Source organism: Aulonocara sp. 'chitande type north' Nkhata Bay, linkage group LG14 (genome assembly GCF_057382095.1).
Source record: "Aulonocara sp. 'chitande type north' Nkhata Bay isolate Kocher_YH1m ecotype deep benthic linkage group LG14, A_spYH_male_GT1.1, whole genome shotgun sequence".
NCBI lineage: Eukaryota > Metazoa > Chordata > Actinopteri > Cichliformes > Cichlidae > Aulonocara > Aulonocara sp. 'chitande type north' Nkhata Bay.
The window spans coordinates 32737952-32764216 of NC_141357.1; the positions used below are offsets into that span (position 1 = coordinate 32737952).

The following is a 26265-nucleotide window of genomic DNA, read 5'->3' on the forward strand; positions in this document are numbered from 1 at the left end:
ATGAGAAATGCTTGATTACGCTCAGTTAATATGTAATTTTGTTCTCTTTATATTCTTCTCCCTCATCTCATTAAAAATCCATTGTCCTGATGAATGGTGCATCTGTAATCTATATATCATAATGTTAAAGAAAAATATGGCATAATTACAGTGTTTAGTAGAGGGCTTGGGGCAAAAGATGTTTGAGTAAGATGTGTTACTCATGCTTATTTGTCCTGATGGCATTTCCTTTTCCACAATTGTTGGTGATTACGCTGGCTTTGTGACAGCAACAATGAAGTCTAGCCCTAACGTGTTGCTGACAGTGTGAAGGAGGGGAAAAAAGTGCCAGCGTAGTTGTAGGAGGGAGCGTCGTGGTACCATAATTATAAATGATAAATTGTAGTTGCCCGGAGAAAACATTGATCTGAAAATGATTTGCTTTGTTTATGGCTTGGTACACGGGACATCCTGCCCTGTATTGACATTTCCTCGAGCTCATAGCCACTCTTGCGTTCTCTCTCTCCAATTGTGAATTTGATATGATAAGGAAAAAGATGTTAACATAGTGTGATTAATTTCTGATACCCTTTGTGACCCCATTAAAGGCATTCAGCATTGTAGGACACATTTAATGATTTCCATATAGACTGCTGCTTACTGTCTCATTGTGTCTGGGCCTTTTGTCTATACCATGTGGCATATAGAAATAACTATGAGATGACATGCCCCAGGGATCTATAGTTAAATGACAAAGGAGTTATAGAAAGTGATACTGCCCAGCCAGGAAGCCATAATACAGTGTGCTCACAGCAGGGGCTCTTCTCCCTACTCCTCTCTTCTGAGTTCTCACACCAGTCCCCCATTATGAGCTTAGTAAACCTTCCTAATAGGGAGCAAGCATGCATAGTTTCCATCAGAGGAGAAACAAGGAGCTGAGAGGTGCCACATAGATCAGTGTGACTGCTACTAACTGGCCTGTCACAGGGTGCACTCATCTCTCTGTGACGTGAATAGAGGGATGACTCACCGCTTGCAGTGCAAGGAGGGAGGAAGAAGTGTGTGTGTGTGTCTGTTTGTGCTTGCAGGCATGCATGCATGCATGCATGTATGTGCTGGTTGATTGGGTTGTTTTTTGTTTTGTTTTCCCCCTCCCTTGTTTGTTCAGAACAACCCATACAACACAACAATATCTCTGTTCACTTAAGTGTTTAATGTGCACGTGTATGCTTCCATCTTTAACCCTGGTGTGTATGATGGTATCACAAAGCCAAAAGGATCTGGCTTACGCACTTTTTGCTTTATACGACATCATTTTGTGTGCTCATATATTCACATATTTTTAGCAGCTTAATGTGCACAATTTCTGTGTGTTAGGGCATGGCAGCCAGGTTAATAGGAACGCACAGTCTTGTTAAATTTCGTTTATAGAAGGCGTTTGCCTTTTTGCTAAGTTGGAGGCGGGACCTGAGATGATAGAATCTAATTGGAGTGGCCATTTACTGTGCTTGTGTTGGGTAACTTTCTTGCCACAAGGAGAGTGGACATGCCCTCACAGTTTCAGGCCAGCACTCCCTAATTTGGCTTTCTCTTTACCTACTTCTAGATGCCAAATCTAGACGTAGATGAAGAAAGCTGCATCACTGGAATCTGTAGCCACCTGATAAGCTTGGTGACAGATGAGGCAAGTCAGCTTCAGGACCACTAGGTTGATTAGATCCACTTCTTTATGTGATATAGCCTTGCGGTGATTCACCATCACTTTGGATGATTCAGTCGGTGGTTTATGGCATAAAGCTCTGTCTAGTTCTACAGGGCTTATTGAACCTGATAGTGATTTGCCATTTTTTTTCACAAAAAATCTGTCATTTTGGTATTGTGACGGGAAGCTAAAAATAGTGTGCACAGACCTTCATGTTACTGAGCAGACACACACCTTACTCAGTTTGATTATTCAGTCCTTCTGCTTACGTGTCCCTTATCTCCCTGAGGCTGTCTCACAGCTATGAAACACTTCACTTCACTTCATTTCTGATGATCTGCAGGTGTCTTTAGTCTTTCTTTTTCCCTATTGAAGAAAGTTACATCTATCATATCCTGTGCCTTAAACTGTCTACACTGTATACTATGGTGTAGTCCGTTTTGAGACTGTTTTGATGACAATCTATGTTCAAGAAGTTCTACGAAAATAATTCCTATGATTTGAGTTTTTGGGGTTGAGTTAATTTGATCCACTTCACTTGCAGTATCATCAACTTGAATTTTTTGAGCTTGTTAGTGCATACTAACCTTCAGAAAAACTGTTTCAGATAGGCTACCCTAGAAAACTGTATGTATGTAACCATCACGTTTTTTCCCCCCAACAACAGGAAAAAAAAACCATTAAATGAGAATTTCAAATATGGATTATACTTTTTCTGTCGCTGCTTAATTTTCCACCACCTCTTTAGGTGTAATTTATACTTCAGTGTTAAATCTATATGGAGTCTATGATGTAATCTACACTAGTGTCTACTGCTGTTGCTGAAATTTAAACTGGTGTGCCTGCACTTAGGCAGTTTGTCTCTTCAAATTAAAGCATTCTCCTCCTGTCTACCTGAAAAAATGGTGGCAGAAGAAGTGGCCGCTGGAAATGTTTAGAATGAAACAATGGTAATGAATGAACCCATCGTAATTGGTGCAACATTGGTCCAACGTTACTCAGTCTTCGACTGAGTAGCTAAGGCCATCATGAAACGGTTGCTGGTGGCACAGGCTACCAGCAACCAGTAGTCAGCCTATTATTTTAACTGGAAATAAACAGAAATTTGGATGAATTGCATCATTTAAAATTAAAACCCATGTGAACAGCTGTAGTTGGACTTCTTTTCATACACAACACCCTTTCCCAAACCACAGCCATCACATATGGTTTACAGGATTGGGCTGCAAACATCAAACACATTAGCACTATTTTTATGCTCATCACCTCCCCCACCTAACTCCAAGGACATGTACACAAACATGTGGATGCAGACAGTTCATTCACAGCTTCTGCAGTGAGTAGCTCTAAGAATGACTGAGCTTGTGAGTCATTCTCCCGCTGCTGCGTTGATACCAAGGGAAAGGGGTAAAGAGGATATGATGGGGGGGGTGTCAACTTAACCCCACCCTCCACCCCCGTTTAGGCAGTTGGGGGATGTCCATAGCAATAAGATGGTTGCATGTCTCTTAAGCTGTTTTTGTGTTTGGGAAATTATCATTTCAGACATCATAACTTTATGTCAGGAAACTGTTTTTAAAGTGGAATCTTTATTTCCTGAACATAGTCAGATAATTCATTATTTACAAAAAAGTGCCCCCTGTAGTCATGGCCCCTCTCTTGTTCTGGTTTAGTCTGGCTTACAGCAGTATAAGCCTCTGATGTTCTGTAATAAGCACAAGCATGAAGGTTACTGACTCCCTCCCTTCCTGTAAACGTCATTCATACCGGTGGGGGCTGCAAGACTCACACAGATGCCTTAACATTTTTAGGATATTCAGATTAACTTTACAAATACCCAAGAAAATGTCTATTTTTTTCTTAAAATGTTCAATTGTTTACAGCTTCCTCAAGTTCTGGTTTGCACAGTTCCCTCTCCTTTTTTTTCTCCTCCTCTATCTGGATAGATTGGTGATGGTTGGATGCTAGCAGGCATATTTTGGATCAGCACTGTGTCTGAGGATGGGTGTACACATGCAGCCTTTGTAATCTGATAATAAAATGTTGCGCTTGCTATAAATTACTGCCTTCTTAATTTGATGAAAGATATTTCCCGCCTAAAAGAAAAATGCTATATCATGCAAAAAAGGGAACAATTTGCCACAGTGTCATCACTAAAAATTCAGGTTATGGTTTTAAGTTCTAATTATTACTTTTTGGGATTATTGACAGTTCAGTACTTCCTTTTCCCTTGCTTGGGTGTAATTATTATCCACTGTCAGTAAGTGTTCTTGCATCCCCTGCCTACCCTAACTCTCCTCTTTATTTGCTGATAGAGACAATTTATTAGCTCTAATTAATCAAGCCCACTTCATCTTTATAGGACCACAGTTCATCGTGTTGCCAGTGAGAGCTCATTGAGAGCGCCCATATGAAAATACTGACTGTTGTTCCCTCTGAATGCTTTCCTGGATTTTTACACTTGTCTCTTAACCCAAACAGACTCTATGTAGCTTATCTGCTTCTTTGTAGTCTTCAAATGTAATTGAGGGTTCATCGTACATCGGATTAAACCTGACAGTTTGCTTGTATTATAGCAAGCAAATTTTATAATCTATTATTTCAACACCACGTCTGCCAAGTTTTGTATTTTTGCAGCATGCACGTGAAGTTCCGCTTGACTGTTTTTGTTATTGAGCCCCATTTTAAGACAAGCGGAAACAGGTGGGTGCTCAAAGGGCCTCAGCTCATTTTTGTGTATGTGAACATGTATGCGGCCTTTTGAAAAGTCTTTAACTCCTAGAGGAATACTGATACTTTCTTTTTTCTTAATGAGTTTTTCTTTTTTCTGTGGCAACTTCCTCTGGAAGGCTGGCACTCCATGGCCACGTCAGCACAACCAGTGCTTCGGTTGACTCAGGGGGAGGAGGGGGGTGGGGATGTGGCCTTTTTTTTTTTTTTTTTTTTTTTTTTTTTTTCTTTCAAATAATCTGATCTTTGTCAGCACGCGTGCGTCAGTTTGATGTAAAAAGAGTGGGTGTCTCCCCCTATTTTCCACCCTGCTTCTCACATCGTGGACTTCTATCCTGCCTCTCTTACCTTGTACTTTCTAGCCCATGCACTCCAAGTTGGTAGACACAAAGCTTTTCATTCTGTGTGAACAACGTATAGCATGCTAATGAGATTAATCAGATTTCCTGTTCCTCAGCATCAGAGGCACTAACTAGAATTGCTTTAGGCAGTTGTTAGGCTGATGTGCTGCTTAGTACTGAGTGGCATAACAGATTTTTCTTAAAAGTGAGTAGAGTTCACAATGCAGCCCTTGAACTCCTACTCAAATTATATTGTTAATCTAAAAATCTATGATGGCTGAGCCAGTGTGACTGGCTTCATTCAGACAAAGTCTCCTCATGTTACCTGAATTTTTGTCCTTGCACAGCCTGTGTTCTTAGGCAGGGAAATGACTCACTGCCTGTTTGCCCTTTTGACTTCAGTATAAAAGGCCTATCTTCTGTTTGTCTTATTCAAGAAAGTTTATTAGCAGGGAGCAGGTGCCCTGCAAAATCATGGGCTTACGTAGTTGGGTCTCCTGGAGGCTACTGTTGATGCATTTAGTCTTGGCTCGGTACACTGGGTCAGTGGGGTAAAATTCTTTGTAACCCTTTGTATAGCAAATAATACCAGAAAGGGGATGTGAGTATGATGCAATTCTAAGCTGTCGTACTACTTTTCTTTGTAAAGTGATGCAAACGCCTCATGATCAGCTATAGATTAAAGTTAACATTTCTGTCTACCCATATGGACATTTACCTTCTCTTATCATGTATTCATGACTTTTCTCCCCTCTCACATTTCTCCCACAGCCTGTAGAATAATATACAAGCATAGAAATGATCACATTTACTTCCTTTCCTGATAGCAACAGCAATATCACCAAAGCTGTGCAACATTCACACACGGATTGACCTACACAGATAAAGACTGCTGTGTCAGCTTCGATGGCGCAGCATTACTTTTCTCACAAAACAAAGTTGCTCGACTGCCTCTCAAACATTACCCGCCTCTGTGTTGAGCTGCTGATTACAACTGTGAACTCTGGACCTGTTATTCTGTGTTGAGATTTTATCTGTTTACACTTAACTAAATGCTACTACAGTCTAAAGCAACAGCCTCACAGTTACTGTAATTTGGTCCCGAATGTATTAACGGCAATGCTTCTGTTATTTGGAAGTAATAGTGGTGGAAATATCCAAAACAGGTAGCTGGCAAACTGGCAGCTGTTCCTATTTGTGCTCGTACTTGCTGTTAATCTTCCTTGAGACCTGGAGGCTGGACTTAGTGCTGAAGGAGGGCAGTGCTAAGTGTTAGTGGGAGTGTGGCAGGCTATAGTCCTAGACACGTTAGAATTAGAATAGCTTTTGCCTCTTATTACTCTTTTGACAAAATGAGTGAAAATGCTTAATCAAGCAATCTCTTTTGCTCTCCTCCATGACATATGGCATTGGGGGGCGTTTGTCTTTGGTCTGTAAGAAGAGAAATGTGTGAATGTGCAAACTTGGCTGAGAGGTCTCTTTCTTTCTCCAAGGCTTTTTGCTGAGCTGTCTCTTCTCTGAGCTGAGCTAAGCCGTTGAACTGCCCCCCACAACAGAGCAGGAAACTTTGTTCCTCAGCACTTTTGGAAAGTGGTTTTCTTGCATTTGCCAGGATTTTTAAAAATGTGTTTTGGGCCTTTTTTCTCATAGGTATTAAGAAAATACTTATTGAAAATGCATCTGGTTTAGAAAAACAAATCATATACAGGGATATTCCTCTTACAGAGGTGCAGCTTTAGTTAAAACTGCCTGTGCATGGGAATTTTAAGTAGCTGAATGTGAGAAGTTTTTCTGACTTAGATTTAAGTAAAGTGTGTTTATTATTTCTATAGAAGTTTTAAGGTAAATGGCCGCATTGTTGACTTTACTAATTGAGTGCAGTCTTCTGTAAATAAAGCCCTGACCCTTCAGTTAAAAAATGTAAATTGGGGGCTCTGGCTTAGTTTTGATCACTCATTCATTGCTGCGTGGCATGTCGGAAATGTGCTACATTTGTGGATTGTGGTTCTGGTTTGCCATAGCTGTTGGGCTTGTATTAAACTTAAGCCCCATGTATGACAGTGTTTATCCTGAGGGAAGGTGTTTGATCTTGCGCCTTTCTAACTTCTTCGTAGGTCCTGCTCAGGTTCCCATGATGTCTCCAAATGGTTCAGTGCCTCCAATCTATGTGCCTCCTGGATACATTTCACAGGTAGCCATTCATGCGCTATTTCCATCCCAGTGTTTCTGATTGGCATCTTATCATTCTGAGAGTAGCTTTGATATCTGCTTTCAATGCTATTGTTTTCCCCCCCCTTAGATCATAGAAGAGAACGGAGTGCGGCGGGTTCTGGTTTTACCTCAGCAACCAGAGTTCCACCCAGGGGGGCACTCCCCTCTCCACCATCCTCCTCCACCACCCCATGCCCACCTGCCTGCCTTCATCCCACACCCTGCCATGATGCCCCCTCCACATCACCTGTATACAGGCATGGCAGGGGGCGTGGGCGACATGAGCTCCCAGTACATCTCTCAGTACCATCCAGCTCATATTTACCCAGAGCAGGGTGAGTTGGAGTCAGGAGTCCCTGGATATACTGTTATACTTGTTGTGTTGTTTGTTTTTGTATTTGTTCTCAGCACTTTATTTGGATAGGCTGGTTACACACTAATGGCATGAGTCAAGTCTTACTCTTTTAGTTGCTTAATCTAAGAGAATTACTTCACTTTCATCATGTGCATTTGCATGTCCATCTTATAAGAATAATGTTTTTGTGCCACAGTCTCTACAGATTCTCACTCCCAACATGGACGTCCGTCGTTGGTTCACAGAGATGACAGAACTAGCAAAACACATGAACGTCTGCAGAAGAAACTGAAGGAGCGTCAAGGAGGAGGGCAGGTGAAGGACAGCCCTCCCTCGTCACCACAGAAGTCCTGCAACAGTCCCCCAACGGTGGACATTCATAACGGTATTGGAGGGAAAGGGCTGGAGGCAGAGCAGGGGCAACTTAGGCACACAGTGTCCTCTCCTGACAAGCAGACAGGCAAGCGAAAAATTGGAGAGTCAGCAGGTAAGAGTATTAAAGGGTGGAGGTTTATCATAGGTTTTGGGTTTTAGCATGGTATTTGGGAAAACTAATAGCTGGGCAAAGGTGATACTATTTAATCAGTCACGTTTTAATGTGCAGGAAGAATAGTTTCACATTGTGACCTGATGGAGATTGCTACAATGTAGAAACAATCCACTACTAATAATGAAGCATATAAAAAACCGTTACAATATTTTTCAAGATCCAGTTAGAGAATCATTTTCACAGCTTAGAAATATCTGAATTCCTCACTTGATAGTTTTCTTTAAGTCTTTAAAGGGTAGTAACTAACAGAAGGTTGATCTGTAATCATTAATTTAAAAGAAGTTTGACATTTACAGAGTGATTTTGGTAGTACTGACACATCCTGTTTGTTCAGCACGTAAAAACAGTAGCTATTATTAAAGTATTTTAATAAATTGATTTACTTTTTTCTCTTCTTTCCTCAGTACTTGACAAGGAGGCGCAGGCCCTACAAGCGCTCTTGAGCACCATCAATAAACCAGAGGTTGGTGTTTGCTTCTTTCTTCTTCTTCTTTTTTTTTTTTTTTTTTAAATCTAATTAATGCAGTTTGCATGATTTTATGTGATTCCGTTAACAAAAAATGAAACTGTAATGATGCTACTATGTTGCATCATTAAACATTCTATTAACAACCTCAATGAATTATTACTTAGCATCTTACTAATGGAGTCAGACCTGCTGACTACCATCCATGTGGGGACTTTTATTCCCAATTGTGCCGCAGCATTTATACAAGTACTGAAAGGTTTGGATTTGCTCTGGGTTAAATACATTTTTCCCCTGGCTCTCACATAGTTAGATTATATACATGAGAAAGCCATTTGTTTTGCACCAAAATACATGATTAAATGTTATAGTTGCAAAATTATCTGACTGAAATATTCATACTAGATACTTCTTTTTTTTTTTTTAATCCTTTGAAATTGCTATTTTAAAATGGTGTTGGGTTCTCAGCTGCCCAGCAGCTTTGTAGATAAATGAAGACGAGAATGGCTGTTCAATAGCAGCTGGGTCAGAATTAGTAGAACTGCAAATAGAATTTGCTTGACCTTATAAGATAAGATTTGTCACCGTTGGTACCGTCTGAGCTCCTTGTAAAAGTAGCAAAAACAACTCGGTTGGAAATATAATAGATAAAGTTAACAGAATACTGGGGAAGTTCAGCTCTTTGCTGCCATACTGGTCCGTTACTCAACAGAGAGTCAAACTGCGGGAAGGAAAAGGACTAAGGTGGGCCTGCAGGGCAGAGGGGAGGAGGTACAGACCTGATTGAGTTCTTCCACATATGAATCCCCCCCCTGCAGAGTAGCTCAACCTATTTTTAAATCTTCTCCAAACAGAATGGAAAAAAAATATCTTAGGGTTGCACAGCACATCCCTGCCAGAAGCTGAAAACCTTTTTCCCAATGCACTGTCAGTTTGCATATTTTGATCCCATACTCTTTTCCACTACCAAGCAATATGTTGGTTTTGGAAAATGCAAGAATAAGAAATGCTTATGTTTTTAAGACTTCTAAGCATGGCTGTTTACCAGCCATAACCAGTTTTGGTTCTGAGTTTTAAGGGTTGTAGGAAATTATTAATTTGACAGTATTTTAAGAGTCTGCAGATACTCTGAAGAAGGAATAACTTGATACTCATCCAATGTACTTTCTTGTGATAGGTGTCAGACATCGAGGCCAGAGGAGCAACAGTGAGCTGGAGTGCGCCCACCAAGCCAGAAAGTGAGAATGACAGCAAGGAGGATGACCCCAGCTTCTCAGAGCCTCTCTGCTATGATGTCTCCATCTCAATTAGTGGTAAAGATGGGAAGTACCAGAGCATGCACTGGTGAGTATAAGAAACATCCACAAGTTTTAACATCAGTTGTCATGACAAATTAAGCATAGACTATGTCCTTATCAAACTCAAAATGTGTTTTTTTTTTTTCATTTTCCTTTAATGCAGTGGGGAAGAACTAAGTGCAACTTTAGAACTCCTTCGGCCAGCAACAGACTATCATGTCAGGTTGGTGCAACACTCCACCACCTCTTATTTCAAATCCAGATTTAGTACTCCTAGTAATAATGTATAAACATGTTTTTTTTGTTTGTTTGTGTCATGCCCCCTCCCAGGGTCCAGGCGATGTGTAGCGGTTTACAGGGAAACCCATCAGAGGCTGTGAGCTTCACCACTTTAAGCTGTGAGCCAGATCCTCCCAATCCTCCCAAGAAGAACAGTGGGACCAAGAATTCTCTTTTACTTCAGTGGAAGGTAAAAGAAAAGACTGCCTGATGAAGCCACAGTTTTAAAGCTGGACATTAAGAAGCAGCAAGAATGTATGATATAAAAAAGATTACTAAATATTGAAACTACGATTTCTTTTGTGTTCAGGAATGATAGTAGGTGATAGTAATAAACGATGCACACATATTTGCCCCTTGAGGCGGAATAATGACGAAGAGTTAAGATCCCTGCACTTTCTATGATTACCTGATAATTATAATTACCTTCCCTTCACATTTGTTACCATGCCCCCATCAGTGTTGTACCACTTCTGTGTTTTCATTCAAACTGTTCTATGGTGAGGATTAATGCTAGTGGTTGCACAGACTACTAGTTAGTTGAAATATTAAAAACCTTTTTTTTGTTTGCTTTTTTTTTTTTTTATCTATAGGCTCCATGTGACAATGGTTCCAAAATTCAAAACTACATACTCCAGTGGGATGAGGTAATTTTTTTTTTATTTTTTTTTTTTATATCTCTCTAAAGAATTGATATTTGTGTTCAACTAGTATTCCAGTTTCTTAAGTGAAACACTTTGTTCATTAAAGGGGAAGGGCACTGGTGTTTATGAACAGTGCTACTATGGACCTCAGAAGCAGTACAAAGTGACCAAGCTTTCTCCAGCTTCACGATACTCTTTCCGCCTTGCAGCCAAAAATGACATGGGTACAAGGTAGGTGCATTAACGTCCTATTATCTCCTGAATGGCACCCTCCCTGTTGTCCGTTATTATATTGCTGTTTCTTCCATCCACTGTCTTCATCCATGTGTGTCTCTCACTGTGTTTCTTCTGTCTCTCTCTCCCATTCTTTCCCATCCACCATCTCTCTCTGCCCTCCCCAGCGAGTTCAGTGAAGTGGTGGACCTGTTCACCTCATGCAGTGTGCCATTGCCACCCTTCCCTCCAGAGCTGGAGATGGCGGGGGTGACCTGGCTGTGTCTGAAGTGGCAGAGGCCTGCTAGCTCTCCAAAGGAGGATGACATCTTTTATATTTTGGAAATGGAGGAGGAAGGCTCGGTATGTCTCCTGCGTAAACCTAAAATCATCTGATCATGTGAGATTGTAGCTCATGTATGAAACAGCAGTATATGCAGACACTGTTTTCTGTAAAATATTATGTTTTTCCCATCCACGTGAAGTGCCTCCCGTTAATGCATACAGGCTTATCTTAGACTGTTGTGTTTCCAGTTGTGTTGCCATCTTGAGTTTGTGAAAGAGTATAAAATATGTACATTTTCCACATTTTGTTGTGCTTAGACTTACCTTAATTCTTTGTCCATTGTGTCCTACTTCCGTTGGTGTTCCTAAGATTCGTTCTGTGCCTAATTGAAATAAATTAATATTAAACAGATGTAACAGTTTGTATTAGGTCTCACAGTTGATGATGTCAGAGTTGGAAAACTAAGCAGTGAGGTCAAAAAAACATGCCCATAGACTTGCAAGAAAGGGTTGACTCAATCCATGGATGAAGGAAAGGATACAAGAACATTTAAACAGTGTTAAGTACTCGAGAGTAGATGGTCTCCATTGAAGGTGGTTTCTCGTGCCTTTTAAAAATAATGGTAAATCCATCCTTAATCCTTAATCACAAGAGTCACAGCTACCGGTTAAAGGTTTAAAGAAAAATTGGAGCAAGAGGGCTTGGTAAGACAGGTAACACAGAAGCCAATTGATTTTTTTTTCTTTTTTTTTTCTAGGTTAAAAAGTTGACATATTTGTAGCTTTGTTGCTTTTGCCCCTCAAAACGTAGTAGGTGGCGTGAACCAGACGAAAGCTTCCGTAATCCCTGCAGCTATTGCTCCTGCAGACCACTTTGCTTTCTGTGCTACAGTGGTTGTCTTGAAAGCCATTGCTCACCTGGTTGTTTTCCTCCTCCCTTTGTCATTTGTCTTTGTCTCAGGGATATGGCTTCCAGACAAGCTACAACGGTGACGAACTCTCTTTCACCATTAGGAATCTCCACAGGAGCACCAAGTACAAGTTTAGGGTAAGGGAGCCCAAAGACTGACGTTGGTCCTTTTGGTTGTACTTTAATTTGAAATAAATGAAATCATATCTTTTAAATGAAAATATTAAAAGAATGCAGATCATAAATGTAGAACTTCTGAAATTTATGCTCAGGGATGCAGTGAAGCATTCCTGTCCAACTTTTTGGAAAAATGTTGAGGTTAACAAATTCTGAATGAGCATGTATTTATTTGTTTATTTATTTTTAAAGCTTCAATATTTGATATGTTGGCTTGGGAATTATTTGCTGCTTATTATTATTATTATTATTATTATTATTATTATTAATATCAAGTGTCCCAATGATTTTTGAAAACAAGGTTGTGGAGTGTGTATGGAGAGGAACAGCTTTTAGGCGGGGAAGTTGCTGAGTTCAATGTTGACCCTGTGAGTCATCTGTTTTGCAAGATTCTGCTAGCAAAGCGGTGGGCAGCTGACAACATCAACAGGAAGAGCCAATGAGAACCTAGTTGTGCAAAGTGTTTGAGCTACACAAGTTTTTTGGGCCGGCAGTAATGTTAGAACCTTTGGACAAATAGTTGCCTGTGTCTTCTTCCCTATATATTTTTCTCTTTCACACATTCCCAGATTCCCAGTCTTTCCCATTCTCCCCAACATTATTAGTCTCCTATTTCATTTTTGAATGTTTACTAAAGAGTTTTGAGCTCAGAAAATGGGCAAAGATTAATAATTGGTTGAAATTAAACTGAAGATGTGACGCCTGCTTGAGATGTATGATCCATATCTTTATATAAAATAGTGTGTGTTCAATAAATCTGTAATATTCGTTTTTCTAAATATTTGTAGCGTGTTAGACGTCTTAAATGAGTTTTGTCTAAAACACAGTTCCATATCCTGTAAACGTTGTTTTAGTATTGATTACAGCAATTTGTAAATGCTGTTTAGCCTTGTTTGAGCAGGCCTGAAAGATATAGAGCCCACTTTTAAGAGGTTTACTGTGCCCTGTTAAACTAAACATTTCTCAGAGATGGCATCACCTCAGCTGTGACGTTAGTGAGTTCTTAGCTCGAATCCATCTTTAAAAATATCATTTTTGCCCAGCATTTTCACCGCAGACATCCAGACGTTCAGACATATAAACACCTTCCCAATTTCCCCAAAGCATCTTTGTGGTTGTTTCTACTACACTGGTTGTCCTCAGAAGGAAGTGGTGGGTTTCTGGTTTTGGTGCTAGAGGCAGCAGTGCTGATTGCCAAAACATATAGAAGACATTCTTTTAATTCAGGTGAACTGCTTTTGTGGTATTTCCTTTAAAAAAAAAAAAAAAAAAAAAAAAGGGAAAAAAGAAAAAGTTGATTACATAAGTTCCTCCATAAGACTGTATTTAACAAGTGTGTCATATTCAGTTTAGCTAAGTAGCTGTACTCCTAAACTGCATTTGCACTAGATCACAGGTGTTCAGTGTGTCTCCCCTCTCATAATAACTGTTATTTTCCTGCAGCAAGTGACAGTAACAGGTGCTATTTTTCTGCCCTGTGTTTCAAGAGCAAGAAATCCAAATTAATTAATAGACTGGTAATAGAATTTATAAGCTTTACTCACATGGCCATACAAATCCACACCACAGCATTGCAAAGCATGAAACTGTCAGAAAAGTATCACATAAACAAGCCGCCATATGGCTAAATGATAGAAATATTCATTAGCCATCTCAAGAAATCCTCAATTCCTCATTTCCAATTTTCCAGCTGCACATTGCGAAGGCAGGCTATGCACTGTGCAGGTTTGTTTGGTACAATTCGTGGATGAACGCTGCTCAGCGTGCTCACAGAGATTTCGATATTATAGCAGAAGCGGCAGAGAAATGCAAATCCCAATAAAGCTTATTGTCTCGTTTCATGATTGCCTTTTGAATTGAGAAGAATAAAACCTGTTTAGACACCACAAGCTCTGCAGAGTCATCTCTCTCATAATGTGCTATTTGCCTGAGGCCATTTTAGTTGCAGGCATACTGTTTACTTTGTCTCATGGATCTGGTTGGTGGTTATTATCAGGGAAAATAATGATCTTTATACACTTGGCCTCATTTACTACCTAGAGGGGAAAAAAGGATTAATTTCCTGATAGGGGTTTATTATTTATTTATTTCTGCATTTCTGCACCTCCTCCAGGTGGCGGCATACAACTCAGAGGGCAAGAGCAACCCTAGCCAGGTGGTCGAGTTCATCACAAAACCAGATATACCTGGCTGTCCCTTCAAGCCTGTCATCAGAGGAAGAGTCCTGCCCAACAGCTTCAAAATGGCCTGGGGTAAGTTTTCTTCTAGTTGCCCTTTTGACTTATTAAAACCTTTCACTCTTCATGTAGTTGACAGCCTGGCAAGTCCAGTTTGCAAGTTCATTTTTCTGACTGAGCTCTGCCTGGACCTATGTGACGGATGACATCCCAGGCTGTCTGTACTATAGATGATTGACAATTCTCTTCTCTTCAGACATAAGCATGAATCCTTCATACGCACACCTCACTGGACAAACACATCCATCACCGCTGTACGTGTCTGTGCTTCCAGATTTCAAAATGCCATTTAAAAAACATGTCTGCAGTTATGAAGATATTTTCAAATGTTTCTGTGCACTAAAATGAGTTTCAGAAGAAAAAACAAGGCAACATCCTTGGCCAATCATGCTTTAACTGAGATTATTCTAATGCCGAAATCAGAAATCAAATTTTGTAGATTCATAGCACACTTTTAAAATGAATTAATATATTTCAGGTGGATAAGTAGTCAACCCTTTTGGGGACATAATGATTTATATAGAAAAATAATTATTTTAATTATGTGCTTGTGTTAAAATTTAGAACCCCCTAAAGATGATGGTGGCTCAGAAATCACTAAGTATGTTGTGGAGCTTTCTGAAGGCACAAGTGGTAAGTTCCTCATGGTGACAGTAATAATTTACAAATTTAATAATATATGATTTCATTTATTGAAATAATTTTAATGTAATTAAAATGGTCTGTGCGTGCGTGTGTGTTTATGTTTTTTCCGCTTAGGCTCACCGTGGGGGCAGGTGTACTCAGGGCCAGCTCTGGAACATGTGTGTGAGGGCTTGAAGCCCGGCTGCTCCTACCAGACGCGAGTTTACTGCATGAGCGAGGGGGGGCAGAGCCCGGTGAGTCATTCAACGTCAGTACACGTGTGCACATGGTTGCGCACATAGCCTTGTGTTTCACCACAGGAATTCAGAGTTTGATGCATCAGTTACATATTTATTTGATTGCAGGGAGAAAAGGGAGGGTAAGGTATGGCTGTGGTTTTTTGGGCGTTTTTTGTTTTGTTATGCTTTTTTTGTTTTTGTTTTTTAAATGATTTGCATACACGTGGACTGAGATTACTGTTAGAAACATTAGAAAATGTAACAGACACTTATTTATCTTATAAAAACTTTCAGAATCACACTAGGTGTTAGCCCCTTTTCCTGTTGTTGTTGTTATTATTATTATTATCATTATTATTATTATTTTGGTTATGAGTGATGCATTTCTGAGCTGTTATTCAAAGTGTTGTGAGTAAGCAGACAGTGATGATTTCATTAATTTGACACAAATGATTCTAGATATGTAATCTATTTATGGCAAGTTTTAATAGGAAATTGTCATTCAGTCAGTTGCTTATGTTGGATATTAGACTATGCTTCCTGGTGTGTAAGTACAAGACAAAGCCTGCTAATCGATTAACCCTCCCTGCATGTGTCAGAGAATGTTTTTCTTAATTAGTTCAGTTCACAGACGCTCTTCATTAATTTCTTCATCAGCTGTTTGTGCATGCATTTATTCAAGATGGAGCTGGTAAAGAAACATGAGTCATGGTGGCGAATTCCTGCTTTTTGGTGCAGCGCAATGTGACATAACACTCACATGGGCTTTTTTTTTTCCCCTTTGTCACAGAAGTTGAGTGTATAATTCACTTGTGAGGCAGTATGTCTAACTTTACCCATAAAGACAGCGTATTTTTCTGTATGCTCGTGTCCTTTGATCGATGCATTCACATTCGTCTCCTCTCCGGACTGCTGTAGCCTGAGTCGGTCTGATAAGCCGGTGAAAATGACAATCTGTGTCCTGTGTGTTTTGTAAGAGGAGAGAGTAAAGAGTGTGAAATTGTTATTTTCTGTGGGTCTTAATTGGTGTGTTGTCTTTACTTGCAAGCTGTCAGAGACCCTGCAGGTCCAGACTCCCGCAGTGCCCCCGGGGCAATGCCAGCCCCCTCGGTTGGTGGGCAAGCCCAAAGCCAGGGAGGTGCAACTGCGCTGGGGTGAGTCATTCCTCTCCAACTTAGATCTGTGTGGGATGCATCTCTGGCTTCTGTTGATGCATTTATTTGTCTTGTGAACAAACCTCAAAGCACTAATCTTTGATTGTACAGTTACTATTATTTTGCTGTTTGTGCATTTTAGCTTTGTTTATACACTGTTATTTTTCTTGGACAGTGCTTCTTTTTTTCTCCCAAAGTGTATTGATCTTTATAAATACTTGTTTGTACAAATTTCCTAGGTGTCCCTCAGGTAGACGGAGGAAGCCCGGTTTCTTGCTACAGTATAGAAATGAGCGGGCCACAGTCTGAGGAAAGCAAAGAGGTTTACCAGGGTCCAGAGCTGGACTGTTCTGTAGGAGGGTTAATGCCTGGCAAAACCTATAGTTTCCGGCTCAAGGCAGCAAACAAGGCTGGGGTGAGAGACTAATAATACTGAATAACACTGTAAGGGATTTAATTATTTTTTCCCAGTGTGCTTTGAACAGTCTCAATAAATACATTTTAAAAGTGTAATTTGGAAATTTCTGGTTGTATAAACTAGTTCTGTTCTTTTCATGTGAAAAGTTTGGCCCTCTTTCGGAGCGCTTTGAGGTTACGACTGGCCCCGGGGCCCCTGAGCAGTGCAAAGCTCCCTCCACCACATGCAAGTCCTCCAGCTGTGTTGTTGTGAGCTGGGAGGTAAGACTGGCTGCCCCAAGTAATGTGTTCAAAATTGAGTGTTGTATGCATCATACTCATTCATTTCTTGTTTGGGATCTAGGCCCCTCCTTGTAATGGAGCTCCGGTGACAGAGTTTCGTCTGGAGTGGGGAGCAGCTGAGGGTAGCATGCAGATTTGTTATAGTGGACCAGGCCTCAGTCATGAAATGAAAGGCCTACTGCCTGCAACCAACTACTTCTGCCGGGTGCAAGTGAGTGCTTCATTATTTCTGATTTTATTTCTCGATTTCTAGCCCCCCCCCCCTTTTTTTTTTTCAGTCTTCACTATGGTTAAAATAAAAGTCTAAAGCAGAATTATACATCATCTTTCACTATATAAAGACTATTATGCTATCTTATGACCTTATTTAAGTGTGATATATTCTCTGAGAATCTCATAATAATCCGAAGGACTCCCAGTAAAATGAATAATTTTAACTTTAATTTAATTTGAGAACATAAAGCTGACTAGGCCAGCACAGTAGGAAATATCTGAAACAGTTCTGCATCAGTTCCCTTATCCTTTGAGACACCACTTTCTGCCGGAGTGGAATAGTTCTTTTCAGGTTTTTTTTTTTTTTTTTTTTTTTTTGTGGTTTTTTTTTGTGTGTTTTTTTTTTTTTAATGTCAGTACTTGTAATAATTTCTGCAGCGTTACTAAATGTCATCATTTGAGGTTTTCTCCAATTTTGTGGATGTTATCATTTGGATAGTTGTTTGGTGCATTTAATTTTTAGCATATTCTTGACTGAAGAGTAAAATTGTTTACGTTTACATTGGAACTCCATCTTGTGGTCAAACGTTAATGCTGCACAGGTGTTCTTCCACATCACAAGTGGTACTTGATATCAACTTCTTGGGCGCACTCTTGTTTCTTGTTAATAGGCTGTGAACGTGGCTGGTGTGGGTCCCTTCAGCGAGGCAGTGTTTTGCCTGACGCCCTGCACTGTGCCTGCTGCTGTCAGCAACATATACGTGCTCAAAGTGTCTGAGCTGCGAAGTTACGATACTCCAGTGGATGCGGATGAAGATGAGGAAGAGGAGGAGAGTGAGTCCCGGCCACAGCCGGTCTACTCTCCGTCCACCTGCCTGGGTATTTGCTGGGACCCTCCATGCGATCACGGCTCTGAGATCAATTCCTACCTGATTGACATTGGAGAGCGACAACCTATTGTTGTTGGTCCGGTCACCAAACACGTCATCCAAAATCTACAGCCTGACACCAGCTACAGGTTGGTGCAAGTTTTAAAGGTAGCATCGTAGTTATGCTACACCACTAAGAACTTTCCAGATGTAAGGCAGAAAGAGCAGTTTTTAAATTATGTCTCTGTGCTCATGCGGAATAACATGTGATACAAATTGGACACGCCATGCTTTTAGATTCACTTGGTCTGTGATGCTTTGTTCCAAAAGATGTCAAAGGGGACAACTTGGGCAGATGTAATTGGTTACATCTGTAAACCTTGTCTATTGTGAAGAGGGCTGGCAACTGTTTAGAAAGCAGTTGGGTTCCAGACGAGACATCAAACATTTTTTTGTTGGCTGGATATTTGAATGTGTTTTATTATTCTAAACGAGACAGAAATACTGACAGAGTTCATGGATTAACATTTTAAGAGGGACTGAGATGAATGAATTTGTTGTCAACTTTTAGTGAATTTGTACAGAAAATGTAAAATCAAGGACATAAAGGTCCTCTGGTTGTCACTGCAGTGTTTTACTATACCTTTCCAGCTCTCTGGTGTCATGTCTTCTTCTTCTTCTTCTTCTTCTTCTTCAGGATTCGAATCCAAGCCCTTAATAGCCTGGGAGCAGGCCCCTTTAGTCACACCTTTAAGCTGAAGACAAAGCCCCTGCCCCCACAGCCCCCCCGCTTGGAGTGCACCGCCTTCAGCCACCAGACCCTCAGGCTCAAGTGGGGTGACGGCCCAGCCAAAGCCACCTCAGATGCCCTTCAGTATCAGCTGCACATGGGGGACAAGAATGGCAGGTTAGTCGGTCATTATTCAGGTGGGAGAAAGCGATCTGACAAGAGATAAACCAATAAGAAGGGAGACTGGGGTTTGAGCAAAAGCTGCAGATAACTGTATTCAGGAGGGCGGGGTGATTGAAAATAAAGCAGCAGACAAATTGCGTTGGAAGCTGAAGGAGACAGGAACTGATGATATGCCTTTTGCCACTCTGTAGTTTCAGATAGAGAAGTCACTCATGCCATTTGCTTTTTCTAATATTTATCCTTTGCTCATTAAATCCTTTCTCTTTTTCCATGTTCCTGTCATTGCAGATTTATATCCTTGTATAAAGGACCATGCCACACACACAAAGTCCAGAGGCTTAATGAGTCTACCTCTTACACGTTCCGCATCCAGGCCTTTAATGAGGCGGGCGAAGGGCCCTTCTCCAATGTTTACACATTCACTACCCCACGTTCTCCTCCAGCTCCTCTGAAAGGTACAGTGCCACATTTTTTTCTTTCTGTCCTAAGCATTAAACAGTTCCTACTATCTTTACAGACACTGCTTGACACTGTGTGCTCATCCTTTAACCTGAGGTGACCCAAACTTGACTTGCATTTGAGTTAGACCAAACTGCCAGAGATCCACTCGCCTGCTCTCATCAAAAGTCGTGTAGATCAGCTCTGTGGTCTGGTCTCTGCCAGCCTCTGCAGAGCCTCTTTTGATCCTACGCGTTGAAGTCAGTAATGAGGATGTAGGCTTTATTCTCAGTGCGGCACCTCTTTTGAATCAAGCAGTCATGTGCCAGATTGTCAGTGTTACTCAACACTGCTGGTCTCCCCACACAGTGAAGTGGACTCTCAAATATAGACAGTTTGAATTTAGACAAGCCATTTCAGCATTGAGTTTAACGTCTGATATCACAAAGGCACAAAAGACTAAAATGCTACTTGCCGCTCCATCTCTTCACGCATTACCAGGCCACTTTCAACCAGTCCAGTACAACCACGTATTTTTTTATTGTTTTTGCTCAAATTGCCACCTACCTAAGGAACAGCGTGACTCACAGTTAGGTACTCTGCTAATGGGGGAACAATCACATTAAGTTCTCTAAAATGCACTTTTTTTTTTTTATCCATCGGCTTGAGTCACTGTTCATATAAAAGCAAGTACTCTTGTATTAAAGCTAGGAGTGTCTGAAGAAGTTCCATTTTCAGAAATCCCCCAAAGCTCGCATTCAAAGTGGGAGTTTACTTCATGTTTGAAAAGTGTTTGGGAACTTTGATGTCTCTTACTATTTTGTCAACAAAGCTACATCCCGTTATTTTGCAGAATATGCATTATGCGGGGTTCACTTCAAATGGTGTTTTGGTTACTTTAATCCAGAGAAGCCTTTTTACACATCTCCATTGCAGTAATGTACCACCCTTCAAAGGGAATCTAAGATAAATAGCAGTTCAGTTTACCTGTGTTTAAATGAAGCCATTTTAGCCTGGATATAACCACCGGTAGCGTTTTAGATGTTGAGTAGCCAGAATTGACCGTGTTTGGACCTGAGGGAGGACTTGGATCAGTTTGCAAAGCAGGCTACTGTTATAAACTGTGCTAATTGCAAACACACATGGCTGCTAACTAGTGTTAAGTAACACACTAATAAAATACCAGATTTTAATCTTCAAAACTCAAGTGCAATTTGTTGCAGACTTCTTGGACAGGCACACAGCAACACTGCATTTATTGATTATTGGTTAGATATTTCACTCACATTAAAGTTGCCATCAAGGGGAAACTGTGTCAGGCTCTAAACATGTATTTAAATGCTCTAAATCTGGCCATTTAACATGGGAGTCCATGTGGATTGACTGCAGTGTTTGATATTTTAGCACTGGCCTAATTTTTTTTGATGCAGAGGGTGTTGCATGTGTGTACCTTTCTAATGCTGTCAGTGATGTTTAGTTGTTTTTTTGTAGTTGGGTTTTTTGTGGGGTTTTTTTTACATTTCTATTAGTCTATTTTAAAGCAGTTAAATAAGTAGTCGCCTGTATTGCTTGTCTTCATCACAGCTCATTTTTTTCCCCTCTTTCATTTCCAACTTCACCCTCCAGCCCCTAAAGTGGAGCGTCTGGATGATAACTCCTGCGAAGTCACGTGGGAGGCCCTGCCGCCTATGAAGGGGGACCCAGTAATCTACAGCTTGCAGTGTATGATAGGAAATTCAGATTTTAAACAGGTACAGATGTTGTCGTGTTAAGGTTTTGTACCCCTCCTTTGTGTTTTATGTCCGTCTGTGTTACCTTCATGTGACCCACCATTCATCACAGTGGCCTTTTTCTATGCAGAGTGGGATACAGATGGATCCCAGGGCCTTGATGCTTTTGCTGTGGCTTTGCAGCACTCTGTATTACTCACCGCTGGCTTTAAATTGCCCATTATGCAAAGGTCATTGATCCATGAGGTATACCAGGTGTCTAACCCCTGCCACCACATTCATCCCTCTCAATGGCCTGTGGCCATGTTAACATGAAATAATGGTCTCTGCAGGCTTATGCTAATCTCACCAAATCGTATATGGCAATTGAATCGGGACGCTGAAATATATGGCTACCATCCCCCTTTGTTTCCCTCTTTGTCAGTCTTGGTGGCTTGGATTCAAAGCCCATATTTAAGAAAGTAATTTTTGTATCACTGCTAGTTTGACATCCAGTATTTAAATAACACTGCTCATATCCTCCTCCTGTAATTTTGTGTGCAATTGTTTTTAATTTTGATTTTATGTGGTGGGCTTAATTAAAGTTTAGGCTTCAAATGAAACGTTTGTTCACTCATTAAAGAGAATCAAAGAAAGTGTCACTACGGCAACCAAGCAGATCAGGTTCACGAGGTCCTCTAAAAACTTGTGGGTGTGTCAGCTGGACAGACGGCTGAGGCAGATGGCTTTCCACGTCTTCCAAGGCGAAAAAACAGGACAAGTCTAATGAAAAGAATCAAAAATACTCTGTCAACTGGAAAAATAATAAAAGTTAAAAGAGATACAAGTGTATTTTCATTATTTCTGTCACTGAAGTTACTCAGAAGCAGTAAGAAAGATGAATTTTCATCTTCATTGCTCAGTACAGCTTCTTGCTTCATGTTTTCTATAATTTTATATACTATTTTTAATCTCTTCCTCTCTCCTGTTCTCAGGCTTACAAAGGCTCTGCCACAACCTTCCATGTTCAGAACCTGCAGCCCAACAGTGACTATCGTTTCCGAGTATGTGCTATCAGGCAGTGCCAGGACGCCCCGGAGCTGAGCGGTCCCTACAGCCCCACGGTGACCCTCTCCTCCCAGCGGAATGATGCGGCGCTGGCCAGCAGCGCGGTCAGCTCAGGATCCAGGATCGGCACAGAGTCCACCCGAGCCAGACAGAGCCTGAGCGACGAGCAGTGCGCTTTCCTCATCCTCATGGTTTTTGCCGTCATCGCCATCCTCATCGCTTTTGTCATCCAATATTTTGTCATTAAATGAGCAGTCTGCACCCCCCAGCTTCAGGGTTATAGCTTTACTCTTCCCTGCCCCTCTGTCTCTCTGTTGTTTTGTATTCTTTATTTTGTACTTACTATTCTCCAGTTTCAACGGAGTAATTGCATTAGCCGAACTGGGGCGCAGCAGGAGGATGGGCGGGTGAGTGGGCGCTAAATGGAAGTTATAAATTGAGGATGTAACGTCTCATTTGGCACCTGTGATACCTTCCTGACTCTCCTTCCTCTGTCTCCCCGCTCCAAGGTTGTGGTATCTGTTGAGTCCAAATGCCTAATCCATCACGATTAGCTTCCTGTGCAAAAGGAACTCAGAAAGCATAGGGATAGGGTTTGCTTTGGGGAAGGGCTGGGGAGAAGTGGCGAATATATATAAAAATGTATAGAAATAGTCATTTATATTTCCATTTAAGTGTCCAGTAAGAAACAGTTTTTTGATAGATGTGTTCCAAAAATAGTCTGTAGGTGTAAACCTATGTGCTATTTGATCCTGGGACCTGGTGGGCCAGTGTTTGCACAGTGAGGTGTGTCCAGATGTGTTTACTGTATGTAGTTAGTGCCACTGCAGTACACGGCTGGGAATGCCTCAGGGCCACACGAAGGGACGTGATTCCCCATGCTGGAGTTTGTTCGAGAAGTCTAGGGAAAGAAGAATCTGAAGAGTTAACCTTGTTCACATTAGTAGGGCGTTCATTTAGCACTTTCCAACCTTTTTGATGTTTAAGAATGTTTAAGGATGCAAAAATGACTGGAGAAATGTTAGTATATTTTTGTACAGTGAAGATCTGTAAGTTTGAGGGGGAAAAAAAATGCTCAGTATAAAGTTAGAAAACAAAAACCAAACTAACAGTGAATTCTAATTATTTTTACTATCATATAGTTATACTGTAGCTTGTTTTTACAATCATGCAGCTGCTTTACTCTGAGATATTGTTGTTCAGCACAAAAAATGTATGCTTTCTCGTATGTTCTGTTTTATTTCGTTCTCCCCGGTAATTGATTTTGCACCTTAGTGAAAGAAAACCTAGACTGACTGCGTCTTGGTCTTGTGATGCATTTTATAGAACACACTTTGAGATTGTGAAAGCCCTTCATGTGTTTTGGGTGTTTTTAAAAGTTGTTGAATCACATGACATGTCACTGAAACAGCTAATCAGCAAAAATGAAAAAAAAAATAAATAAATAAAAAAAGGATTTAAAAAAAGAAAACCAGAGGGAAAAATATCACAAGTTGTTTCAGAGGCCTTAATTGGAGAGGAAAAAAACTTTGGGAGATTTTTTTTTTTTTTTTTTTTTTCTTAATTTCTCTTCAGTTCCTATGGTTTTCTTTTAGTGTTAGAAAACACTACAATGTGTTTCATTTTACTTTTGCAAAATTCATTTGGTGTTTAGTAAACATGTATAATCATGAGAGAAATGGAAAGTAGTTGTATGTATTAAATTTATTTTGGTTTCTGTTTTTTCAAGTCATACATGTGTGAAGTATATTTTTTTATGATATTGAAGTAATATAAGTTAATACTCTCCAGAACATTAAAAGAAGAAAAAAATCCTGTCATGAATCATTGAAAGCTGAAACAAAATGTGTTATGTACTTCCTGTGAATCTAAATTTGCCTTTTCTCTGTGTGTTAAGTATTTCTAACAGGTTGCTAAGCTGAGTTTTCAGTGGTAATCTGGCTGTAGAGTCTAGTGATTGGTTTTGGGCAGATAACTGCTGTTGCAACTTTCAAAATGAAATGCAGGTACCTTGCAAAACATCCTGGATAATTACATGATTTGGTCCTTAAGACATTCTGCAAATGTCTCCTCTTTGTCATTTAAAAAAGAAGAAGAAAAAAGATTCAAAATTCCTATTTTTGATAGCAATTGCAAAGCGTGCCATTTTAACACCTCTTCACCCGGGGGCTTACTACCTTTGGCTGGGGAGATTAACAAAATGCTACAAAAATGAGTAAAATATGCACAAAACAGACCATTTTTATGTAATTTTAATGTTTGCAGTTACCTCATACACCGTACATTCCAAAATGAAAATTTGTTATACTATACATACTACCAGACATATCACTTTACAATGTTCGTTATGGGAAAAATGTATAATCATAGATATGTATCTAAAGTGTATCTGTATAGTCATGATATCTACAAAGGATCCATGCACAATAAAAGATTTATAATTCTTTGTCCTGCTTCAAGTTTGTACATGTGAGTGTTTGATTACCTATTTGTGCACAACATGACTTTGGCAGCACTTGTTTCTGAACGACTGGCTTGTGTTTGAGGGAGGGAAAGAGCACCTCAACACCCTTCTTTATATCTCCTGATGGTTATAAAAATTTGATCAGTAAAGAACTGCTGCTTCTCTGGTGGTAAGGGTGAAAATCTAAATTTCAATGCTGTTCTAGCCACATTCAAAAAAGAAGCAGAATTATGGGAAAAGCTATAAGGGACTATATTTAGATTGCTATACCCTCCTTAGTGGCTGAATAGTGTAGTGGTTAATATATTCACTGGTTAGAGGCCTGGATGACACACCAATCCCTAGGAGGGTTGCATCAGAAAGGACAAAAAGAAAAAAGCCCAAACAAACCTGGATCCATCCACTGTAGCAACACCTTGTGAGTGAGCGATCAGTTGAAATAACAGTTCAGACTCCTCCTTTTGCCTTGAACTGCCTGAATCCTTAGTGGCATCGATCCAACAAAATGCTGGAAACAATCCTCGTGAGATTTTGGCCCATTCTAACATCATCACACAGTTGGTGCAGATTTGTTGGATCTCCTATTTCAATGCATCCCAAAGGAGCTTTATTAAATTGGGGTCTGGTGACTGTGAGGCAATTTGAGTACACAAACTCCTTTTCACATTCACAAAACCAGATTCGGGTTGTTTGAGGTTTGTGACATGGCACATTGTCTCTGTGGAAACAGCCATTAGAAGATTACAGCTACACTGTGGTTATAAAGAAAAGGGTGTGCTCATCAGTGAACCTCTGGTGGGCTGTGGCATTTAAAAGATTCTCACTTGGCACTAAGGAGCTCAAAATATGCCACGAAAACATTCCCCACACCATAGCACAAATTCTGACCTGAATGTTGCAGCAGAAACTAAAACGTCACCATTCGATGTTTTTCTAGCCTTTTATCGTCCAGCTTTGTGAGTCTTTGTAAATTGTAGCTTTTCTATTCTTAGCTGCTGTAGCCCATCTCCTTCAAGATGTGACACACTGTGCATTCAGGGATGTTTTTCTGCATACTTTAGCTGTAGTAAGTGATTATTTGACTTACTGTGGCCTTCCTGTCAGCTAGAAGCAGTCTGGCCATTCTCCTCTGACCTCTGACAAGGCATTTTGCCCAGAGAGCTGCAACTCACTGCTTATACCCTCTTCTCTTTCTTTTATCATCCTCTGTAAACCCCAGACGTAATTGTGTGAGAAAATTCCAGTAGACCAGCAGTTTTTAAAATACAGACCAGCTCATCTGGCGCCAACAATAATGCCACATTTCAACCACTAAAATCACATTTCTCCCCTATTCAGATACTCAGTTTGAACTTTAGCACCTCAGTGCCAAAATGCATTGAGATTGTGGCATGTGATTGGCTGATTAGATGTTAACATCTCTAATGAAATGGTTGGCGACGGTATTTACAGCTAAATATAAAAACAGAAAATATTAAAAAGATTAAAAGATTACAAG

General features: G+C 40.3%; 1 protein-coding gene across 3 annotated transcripts in view; it reads left to right on the forward strand.

Moving 5' to 3' along the window:
• Positions 1 to 24750, forward strand: part of fndc3a (fibronectin type III domain containing 3A) — a 47564-nt gene extending 22814 nt beyond the window's left edge. For 2 of the 3 annotated variants that reach the window (XM_086262140.1, XM_086262141.1), the window contains exons 4-26: positions 6867 to 6943; positions 7052 to 7298; positions 7515 to 7805; positions 8273 to 8331; positions 9512 to 9678; positions 9796 to 9855; positions 9963 to 10101; positions 10505 to 10558; positions 10662 to 10786; positions 10957 to 11131; positions 12015 to 12101; positions 14254 to 14392; positions 14942 to 15010; positions 15137 to 15255; positions 16289 to 16394; positions 16634 to 16809; positions 16959 to 17072; positions 17155 to 17304; positions 17978 to 18324; positions 18873 to 19082; positions 19377 to 19543; positions 21153 to 21277; positions 22231 to 24750. In XM_086262140.1, coding sequence (XP_086118266.1) covers positions 6867 to 6943; positions 7052 to 7298; positions 7515 to 7805; positions 8273 to 8331; positions 9512 to 9678; positions 9796 to 9855; positions 9963 to 10101; positions 10505 to 10558; positions 10662 to 10786; positions 10957 to 11131; positions 12015 to 12101; positions 14254 to 14392; positions 14942 to 15010; positions 15137 to 15255; positions 16289 to 16394; positions 16634 to 16809; positions 16959 to 17072; positions 17155 to 17304; positions 17978 to 18324; positions 18873 to 19082; positions 19377 to 19543; positions 21153 to 21277; positions 22231 to 22554 — 3527 coding nt within the window. In that variant the 3' untranslated portion in view covers positions 22555 to 24750. The remainder of the gene's footprint in view (positions 1 to 6866; positions 6944 to 7051; positions 7299 to 7514; positions 7806 to 8272; positions 8332 to 9511; positions 9679 to 9795; positions 9856 to 9962; positions 10102 to 10504; positions 10559 to 10661; positions 10787 to 10956; positions 11132 to 12014; positions 12102 to 14253; positions 14393 to 14941; positions 15011 to 15136; positions 15256 to 16288; positions 16395 to 16633; positions 16810 to 16958; positions 17073 to 17154; positions 17305 to 17977; positions 18325 to 18872; positions 19083 to 19376; positions 19544 to 21152; positions 21278 to 22230) is intronic. The other variant, XM_086262143.1, reaches the window with a different exon arrangement.
• The last annotated feature ends 1515 nt before the right edge of the window (positions 24751 to 26265 follow it).